The sequence below is a fragment of the Larimichthys crocea genome, chromosome III (assembly GCF_000972845.2).
Source record: "Larimichthys crocea isolate SSNF chromosome III, L_crocea_2.0, whole genome shotgun sequence".
NCBI classification, from domain to species: Eukaryota; Metazoa; Chordata; class Actinopteri; family Sciaenidae; genus Larimichthys; species Larimichthys crocea.
In genome coordinates this window covers 44784680-44808625 of record NC_040013.1, presented here as the reverse complement: position 1 = coordinate 44808625, position 23946 = coordinate 44784680, and the positions used below count along the sequence as shown (strand labels likewise).

The following is a 23946-nucleotide window of genomic DNA, read 5'->3' as shown; positions in this document are numbered from 1 at the left end:
AGCCAGTGGAAATGTTAAGTGCAAGTCAGAATGACTATGAACACTTCCCTCGTCATTGTTACGGTCAAAGCTCAGAAAAAGCTAGTTAGTGGACTGAGTTGAACTTATTATGAATTAAGTCAAATCTCTTACTTTAACATTTATTTTGGTTCAATGCTGCTGTCAATAAATTCAACATTATCTGCATTTAAAGCAGCTCATAGGGCATAATCACTCTATTACCTGGCAGGCCTTTAAATGTGAAACATTGGCAGAAAGTGTTGTTTTATTGACAGTCACTTAACACAGACCGCAAAAAGAAGCTGCAAATGGAATTAATGAATGTCCCCATTGTTGTCCTCATGGAATAACTGACGTGAACCTTGTATGGTGAATGAAGATAGAAGAGACTCAACAGCAGCTCACTGTCACCCATTTTGTCTCGACTTGAGCAGAAGCTGTTGAGTACATCAGGTACAAACTTACAGCACTGCTCTGCTCCCACTCTGACGTTCAGTGTGACAGCCGTCAGCTGATGGCTTTGTCTGGCGCGTGTTTGACAGCAATCTGATGTGACAGCAGTCATCAGAGGGTTTGCTTTGTTCGGGGTTCTCATTCAAACTGGCGTCACCTTCATCACAGAAGACTCTATTCACCTGCTGGGAGTGGAGGGCTGCTGGTGTGTGGGTGGTTATTGATTGCTAGCCTCCCCTCCAATTCCTTTCTCTGTCTTCAAATGCCACTGACCCTAAGACCCAATCACAGTCTGCCACTAGCCGTCTGTCAGCAACATCACTTGGTGTCATCCAGGATAACTACTGAAAAAGTCAGCTCATCTGCCAGCATTTCCAGAAGAATATTGGCAGCATGTCTATACAAATCCTTCTAAACATACAGCGGGGATTTTAAGCTTTTTATACAGAGTGACATTTAGGATTTCTTTCTTCTTTGTCTCACAGCAGCTGTGTGGGTTGTAGCATTGAAAAGCTATGTAATCTCTTTTCCGTAACACTGTGCATGGTCTGAGATGTCTGAAATCAAAAGGACAGGCATACCATAACATGTATTTCTTGCCACTCTCTCTGCAAATACTCTTAATGGAGGCGTGGGAGGCAACATTCAGTTTGCCTGATAATTATATGTCTTTGTTTGAACATTGTGCTTGTTTTAAATAATTTGGGCCAGGCTAAATTTTCAGATATAGTATTGTTTGCCTATTCTTACAGTTCGGTATAAGGATGCACAAACGTCATTTGCCATTTGGTGCCGATGTTTAGATATTGGCCAGACGTGGCAACCACAATTACTGTTATTATTATATTCAGTGTTTCTTTTGTTGGTTACATTTAGTCATTGTAATGCCTTATTCCAAATATCCCATGAGTGAGGTTTACAGATTATAAATTTGAGAAAAGAAATCAGAGTATTAGATTAGTATTGGGTGTATCGGGAGAGAAACACACAGCTCATTGCCCCCCTACGAAACTTTATTCTTGTCGGAAAATGTATGAAACAATACTGGAAACCATGATGTGACATAAAATCTTGCTTCAAAAGCAGCAGAATTTTTTGTAGGTTTAACAGCCACTTGAAGAAACATAAGCCACCAAACAAGAAGCTAGATCTAGAATATGATGCTGAATTTGAATGAATATAGGCTACTTGAAATTGAGCATTGCATTAGTTCAAGCAGAGAATGGACACTGCGTCACTTATGCTTCATTTATCTGCTGCTTGTTCACTGTCCGATTAGTAATATCCAGTATTTATATGGACTTACAATGCAGAAGCATCTGCCGTAGCCGCAACCTCCTCATGTACCAGGATTTTGGTATTGTTGACTTTACTTAGATCTAATGTTCATGTACATGTCAAGGGGATTATGTAAGTATGAAGAGGGATTGGTTATCCTAACAAATTTCTCTGATTCGTTGAATTGAGTTTCCTCCTGTTTTTGGAATATCTTACCGTAACCATTTAGTCAGTCCCTTTATGGCAGTCCACTGTCAGTCAGTATGCACGCAAAGAGCAAACCAATCTTTTGCTGCTTGTACACAAACGACCTTCCTGCTGCAATTCACGGCACTGCTGCTCGAGCTTTTCTGCAGTCCCAACACATCAATTCGCAGCCAATGCATTCTTGATTAGGCGTGGACACGGTAATTGTTTTCATTGCCTTGGATTGGAACGACATTGAATTTAATGTGGTCCATCGATCTTTTGTTGGGGGGAAATTGGGTTTGTTACCAGCGTTGTAGATCTCTCATGGCCCACGTGTTAACCTTTTATACTCTCTCCCTCACCACATCTTTCTCTCCAATCTCACTCTATCTCTATTTAGCCCCATCCTTGCTTCTTCATTCTCCTGTCTCATCCTCCTACCCTTTGACTTTTAATCTCTCCCTCTTTCTCCTTCCCTCAGTCTGTCTTTCATTTAGTTTTTTTCTTCTTTCGATCTTTCTTCTTATTCCTTCTACACTACCTCTTTTTTTCCATTATACCCCCCTAATTTGCTACCAATTTAAAAAAACTCAATTAGCTTGATTGCTTATCAGAAGCAACATTACCAAGGCAGTATACCACTGACAGCTGAAAAGGTGTAATCAGCAAACATTCAGTTTTACCCGATACGGTGCTGTCTTTTCATTTTGTGCATTTCTTGCTTGTAATCTGTGGAAAAAAACAAAAGAAACAAAACGAGGAGCTTCTTCTTATCTCTAAATTATATCTCTAATTATCCTATCTAAATTAAAGATAACGTGGTTGCTTTACATTCAGTTTTTCTAACCAAAATGCGTTGTAAGTATCTTTTCTCTCAGCAGTTACTGTACTGAATGCATTTCCTTTCTCACAAAACATTTGCAAAGCAAACTTTTAGATTGTTTTGTGTCCTGTGTTATTAAAGCTACATTTTTTACATCACCAATGAAATGAATGACAACATGTAATGTCAAAGGTCCATCTCTCATAGTAATGAGCACACAAATACATGCAAAGAATTTTCACCTGACTCTGCAGTTCCAGCTCTGCTGTGCCTTTTAGCTTCTTTCAGCTTATTGTTTTGGTTTTGCAGCCCACAACTTTTACTGTTCAAGTTTCACTGCTCTCATCAGTCTCGCTTCCAACAGCTTGTACATTTCGGATGAAATCACTGTATGTTAACCTGCCCAGCAGCAAACCGAAAACTTGCAAAGTTAGCTGCTAGATAGTGAGCAGAATTTAGCAGCTCAAGAACCAAATGTTTTTCTCAGGTGTTGGAGACCACAACATTTGAGACTTCAATTCTTCTTCATTCATTCTGTAAAACATCCAGTTATTTACTGATCATAATATGTCCATGTTGTTTATAGCATGTTCCTCAGACTCCAAGACTCCATTTTTAATTAATGCTGTTTTAAACATCAATTATGTCAGCTAGTGCATTGTTGTGCTTCTTGGCATATCACCACCAGCTGTCAGTGGAAGAGCGTAAACTATCAACAGGAATGTGATGTCAAAGAGACAAGATAGTAAAGCTACAAGATACAAACAAAACAGAGACTCGGGCCCTGGAAACAATATTCCATGGCACCACTAGTGATCAAAAACTCCACAGGGTCCCTTTAAGCAAGAAAACTCTCCATTAAAATCCAGGATCATGGATTTTTCTTCAGATTAAGCAGTGACCCTTAACTTCTTACAGGATATATCCAGGATATTCTCTATGGTCTGCATAATAAGCAATAAACTGCTGATAAATGAAATCAACGCTGAAAATGGGTTTATAGCCAGTACCTGTTCTAAGCCGTGAACCTTCATCAAATGGCCAGTGTGTCACATTGACTATCTAATACATGACTTTTTAAATAAAGATCACTATTGGTTTTCTGTATCGAAACTTACAAGCCAGACAGGTCAAATCTTACAGTATATGTAAAATGTAAAATTGAGAACACATAGTTATATTAACATACGTTTTTGTCTTTGTCTTTCTCAGCAGTCAGAGTGTAAAGTCAGTCCCAAGGAAAGCAAAGAGCCGGCTGTGGACCTGCTGGGCCTGGGTAAGACACCATCAGCCTTCTACTAACTTACAATATAATAACCCTCAGACAATATAATGACTTGTCAAACTGTATTCAGATGTCTGCCTAATGTGTCAGATATGTAAATTTAACCGATTATGCCGGGTGATGTAATAACATTTGTAGATTGATATTCTAATAATTGCAATTTCAGTAATGTGTGACATTATAGGAGGAAAGGTTTAATGGTGTCAGGCTTTATTTGAGTCTTGTACAGAGACCTTATTATACCATCTGGCAGTTAATACATCATTGCTTTAGACCTCTGTGCGCACACTACAGTTAAACCCCGCAACAATGCATGCACTTCATGTACTAGACTATCTGATTACGTTTTATGTGTATAATATCAATATCAGTTAATTTTGTAACTGAAACAGGTGGCTCTATTTTACACTATATTACTCACTTAAGTGGATAATAGAGTTATTGCCTTCAGAAAAATCAAGTGCAGTGATTCAGTTACGGAATATCTTTGAACATTTCAGTAAAGTTTTACAGTAGCATTTTAGGAAATCTATCTTTAGTTTTAGCTTTAATTTAATTGGAACAAAATCATTGCAATGACTTATTAAAATATGGCAAAGCACACTGAGAAATACAAAGTGAAAACCACAGACCTAGATGTGGATTTCATAATTAACTATACAAATTTTCGCTGCTATAAAATTTAGGTACGTAAGAAAAGAAGATGACTGGCCTTGCTCTGCCTCTAATTGTTTTACCCTGACATCCCAATGAAAGCAACAAGTACGAGCCAATCAGTGGCAGAGATTCTGCTCCAGGAGATGAAACAACTTTTTATGATGACCAGTCATGCTGTTTAATCAACATGTTGATATGCCACACGTGTCTGATGGAGCAATGATCTCGGCAAAGCAGAAAGAAATGTGCAAAGAGGTCTTATCAGCCAGAATTACTAGAAACACTATAAACCCCTCGTCCTATAAATAAAAGTATTGATATTAGAAATAATTTGTCATCACACCATCTAAATATAGTTGCCAGACTAATTTGTAAAATGCGCAGACCACAGTGCCTCCACAGTGCCTCTGGACACAACTTGATAGACCTACAACCAATCAGAACAACAAGTCATGTAGCATAGGACCTGAGCAAAATCTTGAAGTGCAGTTCTTTGTTCTACCACTAAGTTTGACCTCCTAGTGGATTCAGCAGAAACCGTTGTGTCTGTGCAGTCATTTTGATCATATCAACATCGCATCAAAGCTGACCCACATTAGATTATGCATTTTATTGGCGTCTGTGCCTAATTGAAGAAAACAATAGCTGGGAAGATCGAATGCACTGAGGATATGACATTCAACAAAGGTCACAAGCTGGATTCAAACTTGGGACATTTTGGGTACACGGTGTGTCTCTTGGCCCTGTTAACCGCCTGGAGACTGTGCCCCATGCCCATTGACCTGAACTGTGAAAGTAATGCAGAAAAAACTCATGGTTGATTCAGGCTTTTCACCATCAGTGTGTAATATACAATCATCCCGCATTTCCCCTTAAACAATACTGTATTGTGTTGGACTTAGCCGAGGTTAAGCCGTGCTGACAGAGGAAAGAACCGGTGGACACAGCATTGATCAAACATTCTCGAACGCAGCATGGAAGAGTGAGCGTGGACGCCCTGCTATAAATAACCAATGCTACACACCTTGCAGCCATGTCTAGTGGATGAGATTTCACACATAATCAATAAGTCAAATACGTGGCAGTATGCCTTCAGCACTCACACATCCCCCCTGTTACTCCATCCATCCCTCCTTGTCTCTAGTTACCTCACTGTGCAGCTGTCAAAGAGCCACTCTGCCTTTGTTTCTGTGTGTGTGTTTGTCGGTTCGTCTGTTCGCTTTAATTCAGTTTGGCAGGCTGTGCTGGAATGAAAGTCATAGCAATATTGTGAGACCACTCAGATAAGCATTTTTACACAAATTCTCTCTCCATCCTCGCTTTTTGCCAAACAATTAGGCCAATATTGATTTTTTCCTAAATATCTAACTATCATGACGACAGCAACTTATTTTCTGTATTTATTTCTGGTTCTTTTGGATAGATATAGTGTTCCACGATGATAAATGTTGTCTTAGATTTGCTCCGTCCAACCAAAAATAGATCTCTCCAGTAGCCACTGAATCAATTTCAAAAACTTTTATTGATGGAGCACCACTGTCTGTTTTTTCTGTCTCCGCGTCTGTTTCAATTCCATCTCAGTCTTTTCCTTCTGAGATGGTCCCAACACACTGAATTGATACTGTCTCCTCCGTTCTACCACCAAAGTTTAGCTCTACCTCTTTTAGAAATGCTTAGGTTATTCTAGTTTCAAGATTTTTATTTGAGAGGTAGACACATTTTGTTGTTGTGACTAAGGATGGAGCACTTTTCATGTTCAGTCTTTGCTTCAATTCACTTCATTTTAGCTCAAACTTTTCTTAAAGCGTGATCAAACATATTGATTTTTTTCTGCCAAACACCTCTGGCTTTTTACCCCAGAGAGAGAGAGCGAGAAAAGAGAGAAATGTGAAAGAAGATGTACACAGCTGGGTTTTCCAAAACAATGAAGATCATCAACCATGTATGCTTCATGCTTTATGGTCCATGCCAAGTGGGCTGCATTTGATTCAGGGGATACCACCGGGCACGGTCTGTAAGGCTGTGGCTGCAATGCTGTTTTGGTCTGTTCTTCATGTGGCTTCATACCCCACCATGAGCGTTTCAGAAGCAAAATGCCTACCAGACTTTATTAAATTGCTCAGAATTGGTAATTTTTCCTTGGTTTATGTCCTTCAACCATGAGTAAGTAAGCTACATAGTTAAATAGTTTCCCTTTTTTGAAAATAACTGGATTCTCTGTGCCGTTTCTGCGCCCAACTTCCGTTCAGATCGATGCAGCTCTGTGCTGCTTGACGCTTTTGAAATGCGCCGTGCTGCTACTGGTGGAATCACAAGCATTGTCTAGACTGGATGCAATCAGTCTGGCCGGCCACGGCACACCCAGAACGCGTCACAGCTGCGTACCCCTCTCTGTGGTTAGTATAGCTGGTCACACCATACAGATCTCGGTCATTTCCTTCAGGTCTTTGTTGGTGTCACCTGTGTGCTCACTCAGTTTCAGTGTTTTCTCTCCACTGTTAAGTGTCGGCTTGCTTGAATCCTTGGTTGGAACAAAACAAGACTGGCTGAGCCGTGCCATGCAGTGGAAACATGGCGTAATACATTATCTGTTCACCATTTTGTGTCACCGCACAATTGGTAACACAGCAGTCTTACTTCCTTTATTACCTGTAAACAAATATACTGTGTCAGCAGCAGGTCATTTTGTCTCCATTTACCACACTTCGGTCTTTGTAATGACTCCGTCTACCAGCAGCTAATGACTGCAGTCATCAACTTGGCTTGTGTTTACTTTTTCTGGACTCTCCCAGAATCAAGCCAGCTTTGTTTCATGTCCTAGCTGTGACTTGTGTTTCGAGAAAAAGCGGGTTAAATTCACACACTTTTGGGTTTACGGCTGCTTCAAAGACCTAGACCCAGATGTTATTATGGTAAAGCATTTTGGGACACTGGGACAACATAATCAGAACATTTTCACATGTATTTGTGTGAAATCTAATCAGAATATTGCATTAGATTCAATGCGGGGCTTAATCAAGTCAGATATTTTACCCCCTTCTGGTGGTGGCCAAGTCCTTAATGTGACAGCCCCCTACAGCTGAATGAGGTCGCTGTATTCATTGAAGATTCTGGGAAGCTCTGTGTGTGTGTGTGTGTGTGTGTGTGTGTGTGTGTGTGTGTGTGTGTGTGTGTGTGTGTGTGTGTGTGTGTGTGAGTGTGAGTGTGAGTGAATGAATGTACTCAGGGCAAAGGGGTTGGGGGTAATTATAAAACACAGGCCCGGCCTGAACTATTGGTCTGTTTCCATGGTGAACTCGAGAGTGCTCTCAAGAAGCGGCTCCATCCCGTGATAAAGGATGGTGGGCTCATCGCCCGTCATGGCAGTGATGATGGCGATGATGGGCCCTTTTCTCCCTGCAGCTCATTTCCATGGCAATGGGTGCATGAGTTTTGTTTTGTTTTTTTTGGTAAGAGAGAAGGGGGGGTTAGAGTGGTAAGAGGGTAATTGATGCACATGAAATCCTATTTTTCGCTCTTCCATTTGAATATGTAACAACGGGGCTCACACCTGTCAGTCCTGTCAGCTCTAAAGTAATAATCATAATAGGCTTTATTCTACGAGAACTTTGTTCAGCAATTTACAGGGTGATTTCACTTTCAAAATGAAAGCCAAGCTCAGAAATGACACATAGGCGTCACAGGACAGATTGAGAATAAGTAGTCGTTTAAATATTAGGACAAAAGACGTCACAATCAAAGCAATTCTTGAGTTGGAGTCTCAATAAGAGGTCTCTCTAAAGTTCTCACAGTAAATGCTCGTCCTTGTATCCTGCTGTCTGGCTAAAGGAGCTCCGTCTTGTTCACTCTTTAAAAGGGCTAAATTATGGATGTCTCATCACTGTGGTTATATAAATGACCTCCACTGCTCTCTCTCTCACACACACACACACACACACACACACACACACACACACACACACAGTTCAACCCTTGTCCTCCCGTCTGCCTCTCTCTCTCTCTCTCTCTCTCTCTCTCTCTCTCTCTCTCTCAGACTGTATATTGCGTACTTGGACTCTTATTAAGAGATTAAGTGTGGTCTAACCAAGCACCAACAGAAGTTTAATCATTTAACCCCTGTTTAGTGTCTAAGTCAGTGAGGACACATTTTGACATGTTGACTCATCAGAGCAGGAAACACACAGGTTGAACATGAAAATTAAGGTTCTTGAAGTTGGTTGGGTTTAGGCATGAGGACTGAGATTGGTCAAGAATGTCAGCCAACCACAGGCAGGGTAGGGTGGGCCTTTACTAAATAGAGTGACAATGACAGTGGCAGAGAGAAAAATATAAGAAAAGACGAGAGAGAAAAACAGCAAAATTGTGAGTCAGTGGCCATGGCGTGTGCTAATCGGAGGAAGGTTGACACTGAAGTCCAGAGTTGATAAATAAATATTGTTAACATGACGTTGAATTATACCTTTCTTTGTTTGTCTGTGCAGATGTTGATACAATGACAATGCTGCTTCAATATATATAAAATAATTGAAATGTATAACTCAATTCCCAGAGAGTCAGTATGCACAAAGCCTAGATCCTGATAAATGAAATACAGCCATCATTATTAATGTTGTTACTTAAACCTGTGCCCTCTCTGTTAAAATGTCTGTCTGTCATGAAAAAGGTGTATTCATCTTACCCCAAAAGGCAATAAATCACTTTTGAGTCTGGCAAAATAAAATCCATTTTTCACTTTAGATATTTTGAAGCTTTTCTTTCTGTCCTTAAATACTGAATGTGCCATTTATTACTGTTGTACAGTATTAGACTTGTTAATTTAATCAAAACACCCCAAACTAAACCGCCTCTGTGATGCAATGTCAAGTATATTTTTAGTTACACACAATTATTTAGCAGGTATGTTTGTTTTTTTCCAAGGGCAAAAGGAGAAGCATAAACTAAGTCATTTTCAGGAAGTGCAGTCATCAGAACTATTTTCAGGATGTTCCATTTAATAAGCGTGGTAATTGTAAATTGAGGTATGTGGGGCATTTGGAAATGTGTGTGAACACATAAATCTTATAACTACCCTTGCATATGCATGTAAAGGTCATACTGAATAATTCCTATTATTTCAGTGCCTTCCACCTTTATGTCTGTTCATGAATTCTTCTTCATAATCATAGATATGTGCATACTAGTTCTTCAGAGGTCTTATAGTATTTTTAATTCACCAAAGTCATATCTAGTTATGTCAATGTCCAAAATGTGTTATCATTCATCATATCACATCATTTTCATCAATAACCACAAAATACAGTTTTAAGAAATTGAGTTTTTTGAATGGAGTGTACTGTGTGACAAATGTCTTCAAAGGTCCTACAAAGCCATGTTTTTATTATGGTGGTGATTATTTTTATATCACATTATTGCCATGAGTAACACTGCACTGTGCTGCCGAAGCATTTACAGATTTAAAATGTACATACTGCCAATAAAGGAGAGGTCTTAGATGGATTACATCAGGTGTCATAAATCTGAATAATTTATAGCTCTATCAGTTCACTTGACTGATTTGTTTGGATGCCTTCGGTGTGATTGTTTCTCTCTCAGATGCTCCAGAGGGTGGTGAGAAAGGCTCGGGCAGTGTTGCACCAATCAGCGATGAACTGGACATCTTTGGACCAATGGTCTCTAACCCTCTCCCCTCCTCCAACAACACACAGCAGGCTCAGGTAACAAACACACACACACACACACACACACACACACACACATGCACACACACACAGTGTTAGGCTTTCATCATCCGCTTATCACCACAGACAGACTGCAACACGGGGAGTCCACACAGACTCCCACGATGCAAATGCACAAACACAGAAATATTCACAAACACGGCATCTCCCCGATACGTGCAGACACACACTGTCTGAGGATCATATCGAAGCGTACTATCACAGACCTTCCCCTTCCTTTCTTATTGAATTAATTTGATCAATGTCCTTCAAAGAGAGTGAGAGAGTGTGACAGTCTGACAGAAAGAGGAATAAGGTGAATTGTCTTAATCAAGAGAGGAGCTGGGAATGTTGTTGTTTTTTTTTAGAATATATCAATTATAATGTTTCACTGAATTTCTCTGGTACTTCTTGAACGTAAGCCTTCTCTTCTAGGAAGGATAAATCTTTACTCTATTTTGCTACCTGGTATTAACATGTTTGAACATGTTTAAACTGGATGTGAGATGACGTTCTACATGCCTAAAACCATTCTGCAACACTGGTAAAAGCACGCCCAGGTACTCCACATAGTGACTCCACATACTTCTTTAGGCAGTGCCCGGCTGGACCTTGTGGGCTAAGGCCCGACTACCAAATGCTCATCAGCAAACTCCCCAGTTTCCCTAGTCCTAGAGCTCCCCGTGTTCAGTCTCATAGAGCTCTTTGTGAATCACATTTCGTCTGATCCCTCCCCTGGGACTAATTCACCCTGGGAGGACTGTACCAGGGGCTAATTCCCCAGACAACACAACTCCCAGGATCATCGGAGACGCAAACCCCACCACCATGTTAAGGTAACGATGAGGTATGAAGAATGAGCTTCATCCGCCTGGTGGACGGGCTCAGCCTTAGAGATAGAGCAGGGCAGGGTAGAGCCTCTGCTCCTCCTTTTTTGCCCATAAGATGTTGAAAGGAGCCAGCTCCTTTCAACATCTTATTAGGATGCCCCCTTGGCACATCCAACTTGGAGGAGATCCCGGGTCAGACCTAAAACCCGCTAGAGGCACTACATAGCCCATCAATGCCTCAGGATCCCCCAGTAGGTGCCGAAATATGTTGCTAGGGGGAAAGGACGTCTGGAGTGCCCTGTACAGTAAACCTGCTGCCACCATGACCTGACCCCAGATAAGCAGAAGAGAATGAATGGATGGATGGATAATGAAGAGTATTCGCTCAGAATCCTTCCATGAATATTTTTGTTTTGTAACACAGCCCTGCAAAATCAGGCCAAGATGAGAGAAGGAAAGATTGTGAAGGAATAAGTCAAGTGAAAGGAGGAGAAATGGAGGGAGAGAAGATGAGAATAAAATGGTGGTGATTTGTAAACTGTCTAGGTCGTCACCCTGCATCATTTTCAGACTGATAGCATGCAGCAAGCTTGTCAGTAAGTGATTGTAAATGACTTCAAAGTGGTGGAAAGTGAGCAGTGTTCAGAAACTTGCACACTTGAAAACATATTGTGAAGGACAGGTGATTGTTTGCTAGTTATTTTCATACCGTAGCTCTAAATTGGGACCTCCAGTATTCAGGGACGTAAAGCAGCTTTTTGTATCCCTTTGGGAAGCTACCGTTCCCTAAGCAGCTAGTGTGTGGAGCTGTCGGCAGTATTTGTGGGCGTAACAGTCTGCATATTCATCCTGAAGTGTAGTGAGTAATGGTAGCCCATTAGTATCTCTCCCAGTGTCTGTGAAATTTGATCATTCTAACTTGTCTACTTGAAGTTGACTTTTCTGACTGGTTTGAATAAATGTACTCTGTCTACAACAAGCAATTAGAAATAACATTATTCAGATTTTTGGGATTATGCCTGGTAGAAACTAACCTTGGTTATTACAGTATAGATTACAGGCCCAGAGCTGATAGAAAGTTATCACAGTTTAAAGTTTTGTGATTATGCCATGGGTCAAGAGAGAAGAGATTAGATGCAGTCGTTGTCTGCAGCCATATTGGATGGTTTTCATTTTGATGTTTGTCTAAATAAGAGAGAATAAAATGGAGAAAATTAAAAGAAAAAAACAAAACAAGAATTGACAACTTTGTTTTTCCTTCTCCGCTCTCTGTCTTTCATCGACTGGTTTCACGGAACCAGGAAAGGCTGCTTGAATGAAACATTCTGAAGGAGCACCATTGAATTTGAAATCCCATCACAGCCTTTGACTATGGCATAAAGACACATATAGAAACAGTCACTCACAGATAAAGATCCTTTTATTTCATTTCCCATTCATTTAAATGAGAGTGGTGTGATTTGGTTGCGGCGATGCGGGCCTCAGGGTATGCCGACAGAAACGCAGCAACCTGCAGCAGAGAAGTTGAGCTAGATTCCACTTTTGGAGAAATACAACCTGATATCACATTGCGGCAGCTAATCAGACGATCAGACTCCACAGTCAGCCTGAAATGTCTCTGAAACTGACACTATCCAGGTAGAACTCATGGACTGAACTCTGATTCTCTCCCAGTCATGTTCTGGCTTGGTTTATTTCATGTACACAGCTTCTATGTGTATGTCTTTAGTCTGTGTCAGTTTGTTTGAGAGAATAAGCAGTGGGCGAGCGACATAGACAGTGAATGAGAGCGAGAGAGTTGTGATAGCGAGACAATCCGTGAAACCAAAAGTTATTTTCGTTGTTTTGTAGCAGTTACTTTCAGCACAAATAAACACACCTACACCCCTTCACCCCACATCCTACATTGCTACACAAACCTGTGGCGATCTGCGAGTGACGCCTGATTTGATCTGAATACGGCAATACACACAGAAGATTGAATAAATACATATTTCATGCATTTCATATGAAGAATACACACACACACACAAACAAACATACATAAAGTATAAATTCACAGTGAACCATTCCTGAATTGAAAATGTATTCTTTCACTCTCTGACCTATTCCTGGGTTTCAAATTGTGAGCCCAGGCAGTGGCTCACTGGGGACCCAGGCATGAAGAACAATTATGGGCTGCTGTAACTGCAAGCTCCCCCTCTGCCACTACCAGCCTCCCACTTACCCTCTAATCTCCCCTCCATGCTCACCTCCTCTGTGACTCCTTCTACTGCAGTTCAGCCTGTCTCACACCTCAGCTCATCTCCATACAACCATTAATCCCAAATTATCCTCCTCTGTGCTCTTTTTCCACTCTGTGAAGCCCTGGTTTGGTCACGGGTGATGCAAAATAACATACAATCCCCCCTTTGGCCAATTAGGAGCATGTATGTCTGCAATCTTCTAACAATTACACATTGAATTAACTCATCAGCAGGAGTCCATCCATTTACTGTAGAATCATGCAGCAGACATGCCATATCATAATTACCACGATTACCAGATTTCTGATGTTTACATCAACATCCAAGTTGCAACTGGAAAGATTTTTTTAATACAAAACAATAATTAATACTTAATCTGTCACATTACCAAAAGTCTGCCAAGCCATTGTTAATGATAATGATGATACATCTTTTATTGGCACATCTTGAGTTGTCAGATGACATGAAGGCTTGCACCCCATGAAATATGGTAATCTCTCCCATCTTTCCCATCTATTGCATATGATGTGAATGCAGCACGAGTACCCTGTCAAATTTAAAACTGGCACAGACCGTTTCAATTAGCAAAAGCTTGGTGACCACTTGTGAAGTAGCTACCACTGTTTGTAGCTACTTTGGGTTTAGGTTTGGATCCTCCAGTTCCCCAAAAGGTCAGCACAGTCAATGGTTTGGAATTGACCACTTTGTTATTTTCCAGTCATAGCTTTGTAACAAGCCACATAACAAGGCACAGCAGGTCTGTCAAGCTTGTACACGTCAAATGGAGTGATTCTTGGTATTTATTGAGTTTGCAGGATTTTGTTGGGTTTTTTAGCTTTTCCAGAGCCAAAAAAACAAGAGCTCAGGAAGATTACCTGACCTGACACTCATCAGTTAAGTCCTCATGCTTAAGTTTTTCTCATAAAAGTAAATATACAAGCAGTAAAGCATTAATCAAATCTTTGGGTTGTGTATCATCATACAAACCACCATAACAAAGCCCTTTATCTCCATGTCTTCTACATAAATTGGTGAGGTTGAGGACTATACTTCCTGGAACCCGTTAGCTTCAGTATTTGATCTTTTTAACTTCATTAAAAGACACTCAATTATAAGAATGTTTGTGGCCATCCAATGCGAAACCGAGAGCCTGTTACACACTTCTCCTTATCATGAGAGCCAGCTGGAGACACTGAAAAGTCGTCTGGAGTTTACAACCAAGTCAGGGACTTCATGTTGATTAGCTAGGTAGGTCGAGCTGATGAAATCAAACAGCAACACTTGTTATTTTAGCCAGAAAAATCAATGCCTCTGGACTGAGAAATGAAAAAGCTTCTTCTGTCTCCCTCTGTTTGAAACCAGTGCTTCAAGTCGTACCACAAATTTTGAGCTGTCTGCAGTGATAGATTGGAAAGATTGGCAGGTGATGCAGCAGTAACCACAGCTTTAATGCTTCTTAATATCCCGAACATGATATCCCGATTTTATGAGGAATAGTTGCCACTATAAACTATAAAAGGGATAAACAGGTGATCAACGTCCATACTCCCTTTGTCAACACCCCGAAAACAATGCTTGGAGAATGGCTCCCAATGTTTGAGTTAAATTAATAAACTCTAATTTGTTTAAAATTCATATTTTATTTATTTGTTCATATCTTTCTAGTTGCAGGCTAGTTTTTAGCAACAGTATAACTGAGGGGTTTGTAGTTGAGTTTGTATACGGGCTAGTGACATTGGTACATTTTAGTCTTTCTACCCTTTACACAAGGACACTCTCTCTTCCTATGTCCATTTATTTATTTATTTTCCTGACTTGATTCGCTCTGCATGGCTCCCCTCTCCCCTGTCCTTCCATTTCCTACCCCCTCACCACTGCCCACCGTTCATTCTCTCAGAAGAATATATTTTCCTTGAATCTGCACATACAATACCGCTCCTGTTCTCCTCGTCCTTCATATGTCCTCTTGCTCCTCTCTTTTACACTCGTTGCCTCTTTCCCTTAACCCTCCCTCCCTTATATCTGTTCTTACCTGGGGCCTCATTAATCAATGTTATGTATGTACAAATATATATGCGTAAAAGAGACATGCTGTACATGCCTTTCTGAGTGTAATTTATGAACTCAAATTTCTGCTTAAATGTGCATAAATTCAAATGCAGCCTAGGTCATGCGAGAGAGATGAGGAAAACCGAGAATTAATCCTATCACATGTTTAATGTACAAAGACTACCAAGTGTAAGAAACAACCATCAGAGCCAAAGTTTATGTACTGTAATGTTAAAACATTAGTATTTATGTAATTAGTCATCTAAAAAACAATTATTTTTCTGTCCCTCAGCAGCCTCATGGTTTCCTTTTTGCTTTCCCCCCCCCACACTCACACCATGTCCTGATCATATGCAACACACTCTTTTACAGTCTTTTCTTGTATCACAGAACATTATTTAATGTGATCATCATAAAACATGTTAGTATGAAATGATGTTTTGTCTTTTAAACATCATCTTACCTCATGAAGAGCAGAATGTCGGGTCATCGACAGAGCAGATGAGGAAATCTATGTCTCCTTCAAAGTGACTGACAGGACACCCCATCCCCCCGCGATACTTTAAATTAGGACCCATGGTGAACATGAACTCAATAAATAGTTTAATCTATTAAATTACATAGGGGGAATTGGATGCTTTTGTCATTGGACAATGATATGAAGTCATTAAGCACAAATTGACTGACAAAGTCATGATAAATTAGAACGATAGAAAAAGTACCTTTGGTGGTATACTCTGGGGTCTGCGGGTACCACAGCTGGCAGGATATGAGGGTTAAAGACCAGTAAAAAATAGTTATTGTGACTATTACAGTGCAGGTTATGCGGGCTTCAGCCTCCAACAGTGATATAAAAGCAGAAATAGGACTGTAATGAAAAACTCAGTCCTATGTATGACTTCTGATGTCTGTTGGACGCCACCTTTTTCCAACAGTAGACAAAGAGGCCAGGCTGGAATTTCACACCTACCATGGGATGCATAATGCATGCTGTTCAGTGACGCAAATGGTTTTCCTATAGTACTTTGCCACACAGCAGACCATCGAGAAATAAATATCAACTTGGCAACTTAGCAGCGACGGTGGAAGCTGTATTGGTACTTTAAGTAAATATTAATGTAAAAGTAAAAGCTTAAATCTTACAGACATAATATTAGCAAAATGTACATGAAGTATTAAAATAATAGGACTCATAATTCCATTAATCATCTCAAGTGAACAAAACAATCTAACCATGTGAAACCAGCTTCACCTCGACGAACAGTAAAACGTTGCTTCACACGTGGATGTATCAGCATTAACAGTCTAATAATGCTATAGATAAATGATATATCAATTACAGTTTTACTGCATTTGTACTTGGCCAGCATGGTGGTGCAGTGGTTAGCACTGTTGCTTCACAACATGAAGGTACGGCCACGGAGTGTGCGCGTTCTCTTCGGGTACGTCGGCTTCCTCCCTCAGTGTGATTGATTGTTTGTCTCCGGTGACTTGTCAACGATGTGAATCTCACCCAAAGTCAGCTGGGATAGGCTGCAGCCCAACCGTGACCCTGATGAGGATAAGTGGATACAGATAATAGACAGACTATAGCTGTCATATAAATGTATTAGAATATAAAGTTCAATATTTCCCTCTGCATTATACTGGAGTATGTATACGTATGTAAGTACGTATAAGTACCTACATTTTTTTTTTTTTTAAGATATTTTTTGGCCTTTTCAAGATTTATTTTGATAGACAGCTAAAGAGTAACAGGAATGTGGGGAGAGAGATAGGGAATGACATGCAGCAAAGGGACACAGGTCGGATTCAAACCCTGGACCGCTGTGGCAAGGTTCGTACATGGGGCAGATACTTTACCAGCTGAGCTAACCGACACCCCTACTTTGCTGCTATCCATCATGTTTCCTACATTAAGTAATGATAACATACATGTGGAGAGGTATGTTGCAGTCATCAGATTCAAAAAGAATATTTTTCACTGCAATTTTTGACTGCAAGTGATTGCTCCATAGTGGCTGTTTGATACCAGACAGGCCACTCTCACATGGCTCTCCGCCTGTGGGAGCTCGGTCTGTCTTGTAGACTATTATTTGAATTCAAACAGGACATTGTGTTTCCTCCACAGTCCTCTATTCACAAGACGTCCACTGCAGCTCTCACAGCCAGGACTCTTTTTTATTTTTTTTTTATTCACTGTGTATTAATACCACCAAGGTACCAAAGACGTTCCTTACATGTTTCCTTCAAACTCGCCGGGGGAGATGTTGCTTGTTTTTTTTTACCTCCGTCATGTCCACTGTAACGTAGAGGCTTTCACTGACATTTCCAGCAGCATCTAAAGGAAAGACAGATCCCTCACAGTATGTGGATAATAATTGCCTCTGCCTCGGTGCGAAGGTTAGCCTGTGATTGCCGCCGTGTGTTTGTTTGTTTTGAAACCAGAAAGTCTGAAAAACTAATGGCCTGTTCATGTTTCTGCTTCCTAGAGGATGAAACCCATCGGTGCCTCTCAGTTGTATAATGAGTGTGTCCCTTTACTGGTTCACACACAGAATTAGCTGCACAGCTTCATGCTCCCGCCACCATACTAGCGTCAACCTTTCCATTTTCAGACAACTTTCCTCTCCTATACATACAAGCAGTTACAAACACAAGGACACAGTTTTGACAGTCAACACACATCCATCTAACCTTGCGCACGCACGCACGCACACACACACACACACACACACACACACACACAGAAGGGCTGACTTTGTGATTCAGCAGGCGGATATTGCTTTACAGCTGTGATTAGCTGGGTGCGTGAAGAAAGAGGAAGCTGGCAGCCTGCTGAATCGGGCAGCTATTAGGCAGCATCGGGGAGTGCTCGCCTATCTGCAAATACGTCAATTACAAAAATATGATTAGAGCATCGTAGGAGGGGGAGGATTTGTGTTATCCCCAGCTTTTCCCCCTCTCTCTCTATCTCTCTCACTTTCACACACACATACATACACACCCTCTTTATGTTGTCTGTCATTCAGAGAGAACGAGAAAAGAGGCAATGAAAATTCAATAAACGTTTAACCTGAAGTGGTGGGGAGGGAAAGAAGGATGGAAGGAGGGAGACAGAGTGACAGAGTTCAGAAGTTATGGGAGGAGAAGATGTTTGGAGCAGTGGATGGATAGAAAGAGAAATGAGTAGGTGGAGAGCCAGGTTAGGAGAGGAATGCACAAATAAAGAAAGGTGGAGGGCAGGGACACACAGGACGTGGAGCATGAAGTCCCAGCAGTCCTAAAAGAATGAGTGCAGTGGTGCAGACACACCAGAGGCACCGGCTTGAATCACTACCACCAATCCTATTTCTGTGTGGGTTTTTCTCCTAAAGCTGTCGGGTTCATATGGGTTACCCAGCTTGGGAGTAATCAATAACAGATCCAGGGCCAGATTTAGTAAGGCTTTTGTGCCTGTCATGATGTCACATTCATCAAACCGATGTGGCAGGCCAGAGTCACAGTTTGTGTGTCATTCGTGTCTGCAAGATGCATCTCTCTCACTGCGTGTGGATTTAAGGGAGGATCGTGTAAATAATGAGGAGGTTATTTATGTATTTTACTGAATTTGCTGAGGTCAAGCTATTTGGAGAGGAATATAAGGAAGATAACAAGTACACAAAGGTATACCTACATGTACAATATATACAGTATTCACCAGGTAGTGTACAAAGTTTTACAGTATGCAGTAAGACATTTTCCAAAAGATGTGATTTAAAGGTGTGTCTTAATGTAGCGTGTAATGAGGTCAGCTGCAGTCAGCCAGTAGTGTGAGGGTTTGGTCCCGATGGGCGTCAGGATCCTGGAGGAGTGTAGTGCCTTAAAAAAATTTGTACCAGAATGCGTTGGAATTAGCCACAATCTTACCCGCACGCCTCAGGGTCCTGGAGGAGAACAGGTCCTGGAGAGGTGGAGGATCGCAGTCAATTACCTTCTCAGTAGGCCGAATGATGCGCTGCAGTCTGCCCCTTGTCCTTGGAAGTGGCAGCAGTGTACCAGATGGTGATGGTGGAGATGAGGATGGACTCAGTAATGGAGTTGCATCATTGTCTTAGGCAGGTTGAACTTCAGCTGCGGCAGGAAGTATATCTCCACCTGCTCTGCTCTGCTCTGCTGGACCTGTTGCTCCATAATCCAGCAGCTGACTGCATCATGACCTGCCATTTTAGTAAATCAGGTGCAGATTACACAGATCTTGACACAAACTCAATAAAAATCACCTGCATAAGCAACATCCTTTCCTTAGTGAACTGGTCCTCTGTGTTCAGAAGGCATTTCATGATTATCGTTCTACGGTAGCTTATTCTTGTCATGCCATATTACTGTTTTTGCTTACTGTTTACTATTCCAATATTCCTACAGTTTTTAGCAATTTTCTTTCTATTTCTTTTTTTCTATTGAGGCTGCTTTTCTCCAGTTGTTTGTCAGGATGTTACAGGAGCATTAATGAACAGAGGACAACCACATTGTTCCTCTGAGTGCTGAAAAACTATCCCAGCAAAAAATTGCAGCTAAACTCAAAGTTCCTTAGTGTGCATCGCAACAAACGCTGGAGAGGTTTTCATTTTCATCAGAGTGAGACCAGTAGACACGGTGTCAGCAACCAAGAAGCGTGTCTGATCATAAAGCATGGACAAACAAAATGAAAAAACTCACACCGTTGAACACACAAGACGTTTATTCAACATGTTGCAGTATGTCTGTCTGTCTGTGTATTTTTGTGACCATTTGTCCAATTTATCAATCGGTTTTAGCTCTGTTTTGGTCTTCATCAATTGTTTGCCTCTTTGGCTCTCCAGCTAGTCGCTAACTAATGTCTGCCATTTTATGTTGCACAGGGTAATGTATGATGCCTTTTTATTTTGAAAACAGCTGCCTGCTGCATCTGGAAACATTTTTGATATGACTGAACCAAAACAGTTAAGTTGTGGGCAAAAAAATTAAATACATCGATCTGCTTAATTCTTCAAAGATGACTTGAGATTCAACTTGGAGTTGGAATTTAAAGACTCATTTGAACCTCAGCTGGGGGCTTTCTGTGCAGAGTTTTCTTCTCGTGTCTGTGTGGATTCTCTCCGGGTACTCCGGCTTCCTCTCACAGTCCAAAGACATGCACTTAATGGGTTAATTGGTGGCTCTAAATTGCCGGTAGATGTAAATGTGAGTGTGAATGGTTGTTTGTTTCTATGTGCCCTGTGATGAGCTGGCGACTTGTCCAGGGTGTATCCACCTCTCGACCTAAGTTAGCTGGGATAGGCTTTGTGACCCTGTTGAGGACAAATATTCAACATTGTCAAGGTTGTGTAACGTTGCAAGCACACACCGGAAATGGCATTGTCATGATTGGATGACTGCCCTGTCAGTCAAGCTCCTCGCAACACTACCTGATGGTCATCATCATCGTCATCATCATGTGCCATCATCAATAGTCATCAGTTTAAGTTTTGAACTAGGAGTTCCAACTGCTTTCAATCCAGCCAAACTTTGTGCCACCAAAGTCTCCTTGTGTTTTTGTGAAATTCTTGTGGCACATGCAAAAACAACATCAGAGAGCAACACCAGTGGCATGAACATGAAGTAGAGGCTTTTGTGCAAGTGTGTTGTGCTTGAGGACTAAGCAGGATGAAAGAAAGACGGGGGAAAAAAAGAAAATGAGAGAAGAGGATGCAACACGGGAATAGGAAAAGGACTTAAGTTTGTTGAGCAGAAGAAAAAGGTGGAGGGGGGAAAAGAGGGATGAGGTAATGAACTGACCAGTAATTGATTTCTTCCTTCTTGCTCTTCTCTTCATTGTTTTCTTTCACTCCTTCTCTCCCTCCTGTTCCTTACTGGCACTCTCTTTCTCAAATTTAGATTTCTGAGCTTTTGTTTTCAGTAAATGAACGCAAATCCTTCAGCACACATACTAAGTCTAGTGTGGTTTTAAAGCCACAGATGGTCTATCAGAGGGTTGTGTATGAGTGTTTCAAGCAGTGAAATCTTAGGGAGAAAGATAGTCTAGTGTGTGTGTGTGTGTTTGGTTGTAGAGGTCTATGAATAGCGACAGTGAGGAAAAGGCTGTCAGAGTGGTAATTCAGAACTCCCATCAACACCAACATTCGCTGAGAAGAATGGGGCCTTGTTGAAGAGGGTTTCTATTACACAATGTGCTGCTAGGAGCCCCGCAACACATCACACACTATGTGAACTCTGTGTGTGTGTGTCTGTGTCTGTGTGTTGGTGTCATTGTGACTGAGAAAGACAAAAAAAAAAAAAAGATAGATGTGACATAAATGTGAATTCCTATTCCTTTAGAAGTGAGTTCCGGCTGATCTATCACTGCACTTTACATTGTGTGCCACCAGTGTGGCTTCAGAAAGAAATCTGCTGGATCGCTTTACTGTTCTTTCAGTGTAAATGGAGCTAATGCTCCTGGAGTGTCTGGCAGTCACAGCGGTGGATTGAATGAAAGGACAGTGGAAAACGGTTAGTCTCAAGCAATTGCATCTAGGCCAAGAGAGGCCTTAAAGCTCCAGTGTGTCGGATTTAGGGAGTTCTATTTACAGAATGTGGCAGAAACAGGTATAATCACCAGAAAATAAGAATAATTACGTTTTTCTTATCTTACAATGAGCCTTTTATATCTACAACACTGCAGGTCCTCTTCCACAGAGGTCGCCATGTTGAACTGCAATGTTTCTACAGTAGCCCAGAACGGACAAACTAAACACTGATCCTAGATAGGACCCTTCATGTTTTTCACGTGTTTCGCAGCCACGGTAGTTTGTTGTTCATGATAGAAAGGAGAGGATGATGCTGGGGAGTTGCAATCAGCAACTACACCACTAGATGTCACTGAATCCCACACACTGCTCTTTTAATTTTAGGAAACACATGAACCAGTCGAGGGCGACACAGCAGTGCAGTGGTTAGCACTGTCGCCTTAGGTTAATTGGTGACTCTAAAATTGGCATTAGGTGTGAATGTAAATGGTTGTTTGTCTCTGTGTGCCCTGAGTGATGAGCTGCTGACTTCCAGGGTGTACCCTGCCTCTCACAGTCAGCTGGGATAAGCTCCAGCCCCCTGATCTTGATGAAGATCAGCATTTATAGATAATGGATGGACATGCACCAGTCTTAGGTAAGGGCCACTTTACATCCATCTCCACTGTCTCATTTGCATCACACTAACTGGAACACCTACCTAACGATATATTCAGTGACAATGAGGTTGTCTTCTAATTCTGATAATGCAGTTTAATTGACCATAGGTCAAGATGGTGGGGCAGGTCAGCCATTAATTATCATGTTGGTGGTGTGATCCATGTGTCCTCAAGTAACACACTGAAATGAGGTTGGTGTGTGGATATCAGAGAAAAAAATGAAGTTGCTGAATGAATGAATAAACAGCATATTCTGGGAATGTCCTCCCCCACTGCATCTCTTTCACTGGAAGCTGAGAAGACCTTGCTAGCATGAGAGCCCAGCTGTTTTTATTGTTCCCAAATGAATCAGATTCATAGACCTTTTTCACAACAAATATTTTGACTCATCATAGCAGGAAAAGAACATTTTCAGTATGAAAAAAGCAGGGATAAATGAAATGTGCACAGGTCTTTGGAAAGACTGCCTTAACATGTATTTTTAAGCCTGTCTTAATTGGCCTCTTTGGGGGCAGCAGAACAAGCTGTAAACACTGAGTCACCTTTATAGAGGTGATCTGAACATTGCGTTGCTTATTTATAGATATGAAGCAACATTTTCTTTCAATTGGAGAAAAACGTTTTTCTCTTTAGCTGTTAAATGCTCCACAGTTATCTACCAGCTAGTGGCTAACTGCCTGGTGTTTGATGCTTGGCAGGTAGTAAACATTTTCACTCTAAGCAGCTACCTGCTACACTAAGCTGTTTACATGGCTAATGAAAGCAAGTATTGCACGAATACTCTCATTTACCTGCATCCATTGTAATAGGTTTACCACCGGGGGCCGACTTTGTAGTCCCTTCAGAATGTTCTGGATTTGCCCTGGGGTCTCCTCCCAGTTGAGCGTCCCCCGAACACATCCAAAGGAAGACGCCCAGGGGACATCCTAATTAGACGCCAGAACTACCTCAGCTAGCTCCTTTCTGTGCGAAGAACCAGCGGCTCTTTTCCAAGCTTCCCCCAGATGTCCAAGCTCCTTTCTCTAAGGGCTTGCCTGGCAGGGAAAGCTCATATCAGTTGCTTGTATCTGCAGTCTCATTCTTTAAGTCACTACCCGAAGCTCATGACCATAGGTGAGGGTTGAAACGTAGATGGATGAAAGTTGAGAGGTTTGCCTTCCAGCTCAGCTCCCTCTTCCCCACAACAGTCTAGCACGCTTGCGGCAGAAACTCGCCCCCAACCTGGAGGGAGCATTT

General features: G+C 41.3%; 1 protein-coding gene across 4 annotated transcripts in view; it reads left to right on the top strand.

Annotated features, from left to right (window-relative positions):
* The window catches only part of LOC104932743 (stromal membrane-associated protein 1), a 112067-nt gene that overhangs the window by 69824 nt on the left and 18297 nt on the right, over positions 1 to 23946 (top strand). For all 4 annotated transcript variants that reach the window (XM_019263403.2, XM_019263402.2, XM_019263401.2 and 1 more), the window contains 2 exons: positions 3956 to 4019; positions 10278 to 10399. In XM_019263403.2, coding sequence (XP_019118948.2) covers positions 3956 to 4019; positions 10278 to 10399 — 186 coding nt within the window. The remainder of the gene's footprint in view (positions 1 to 3955; positions 4020 to 10277; positions 10400 to 23946) is intronic.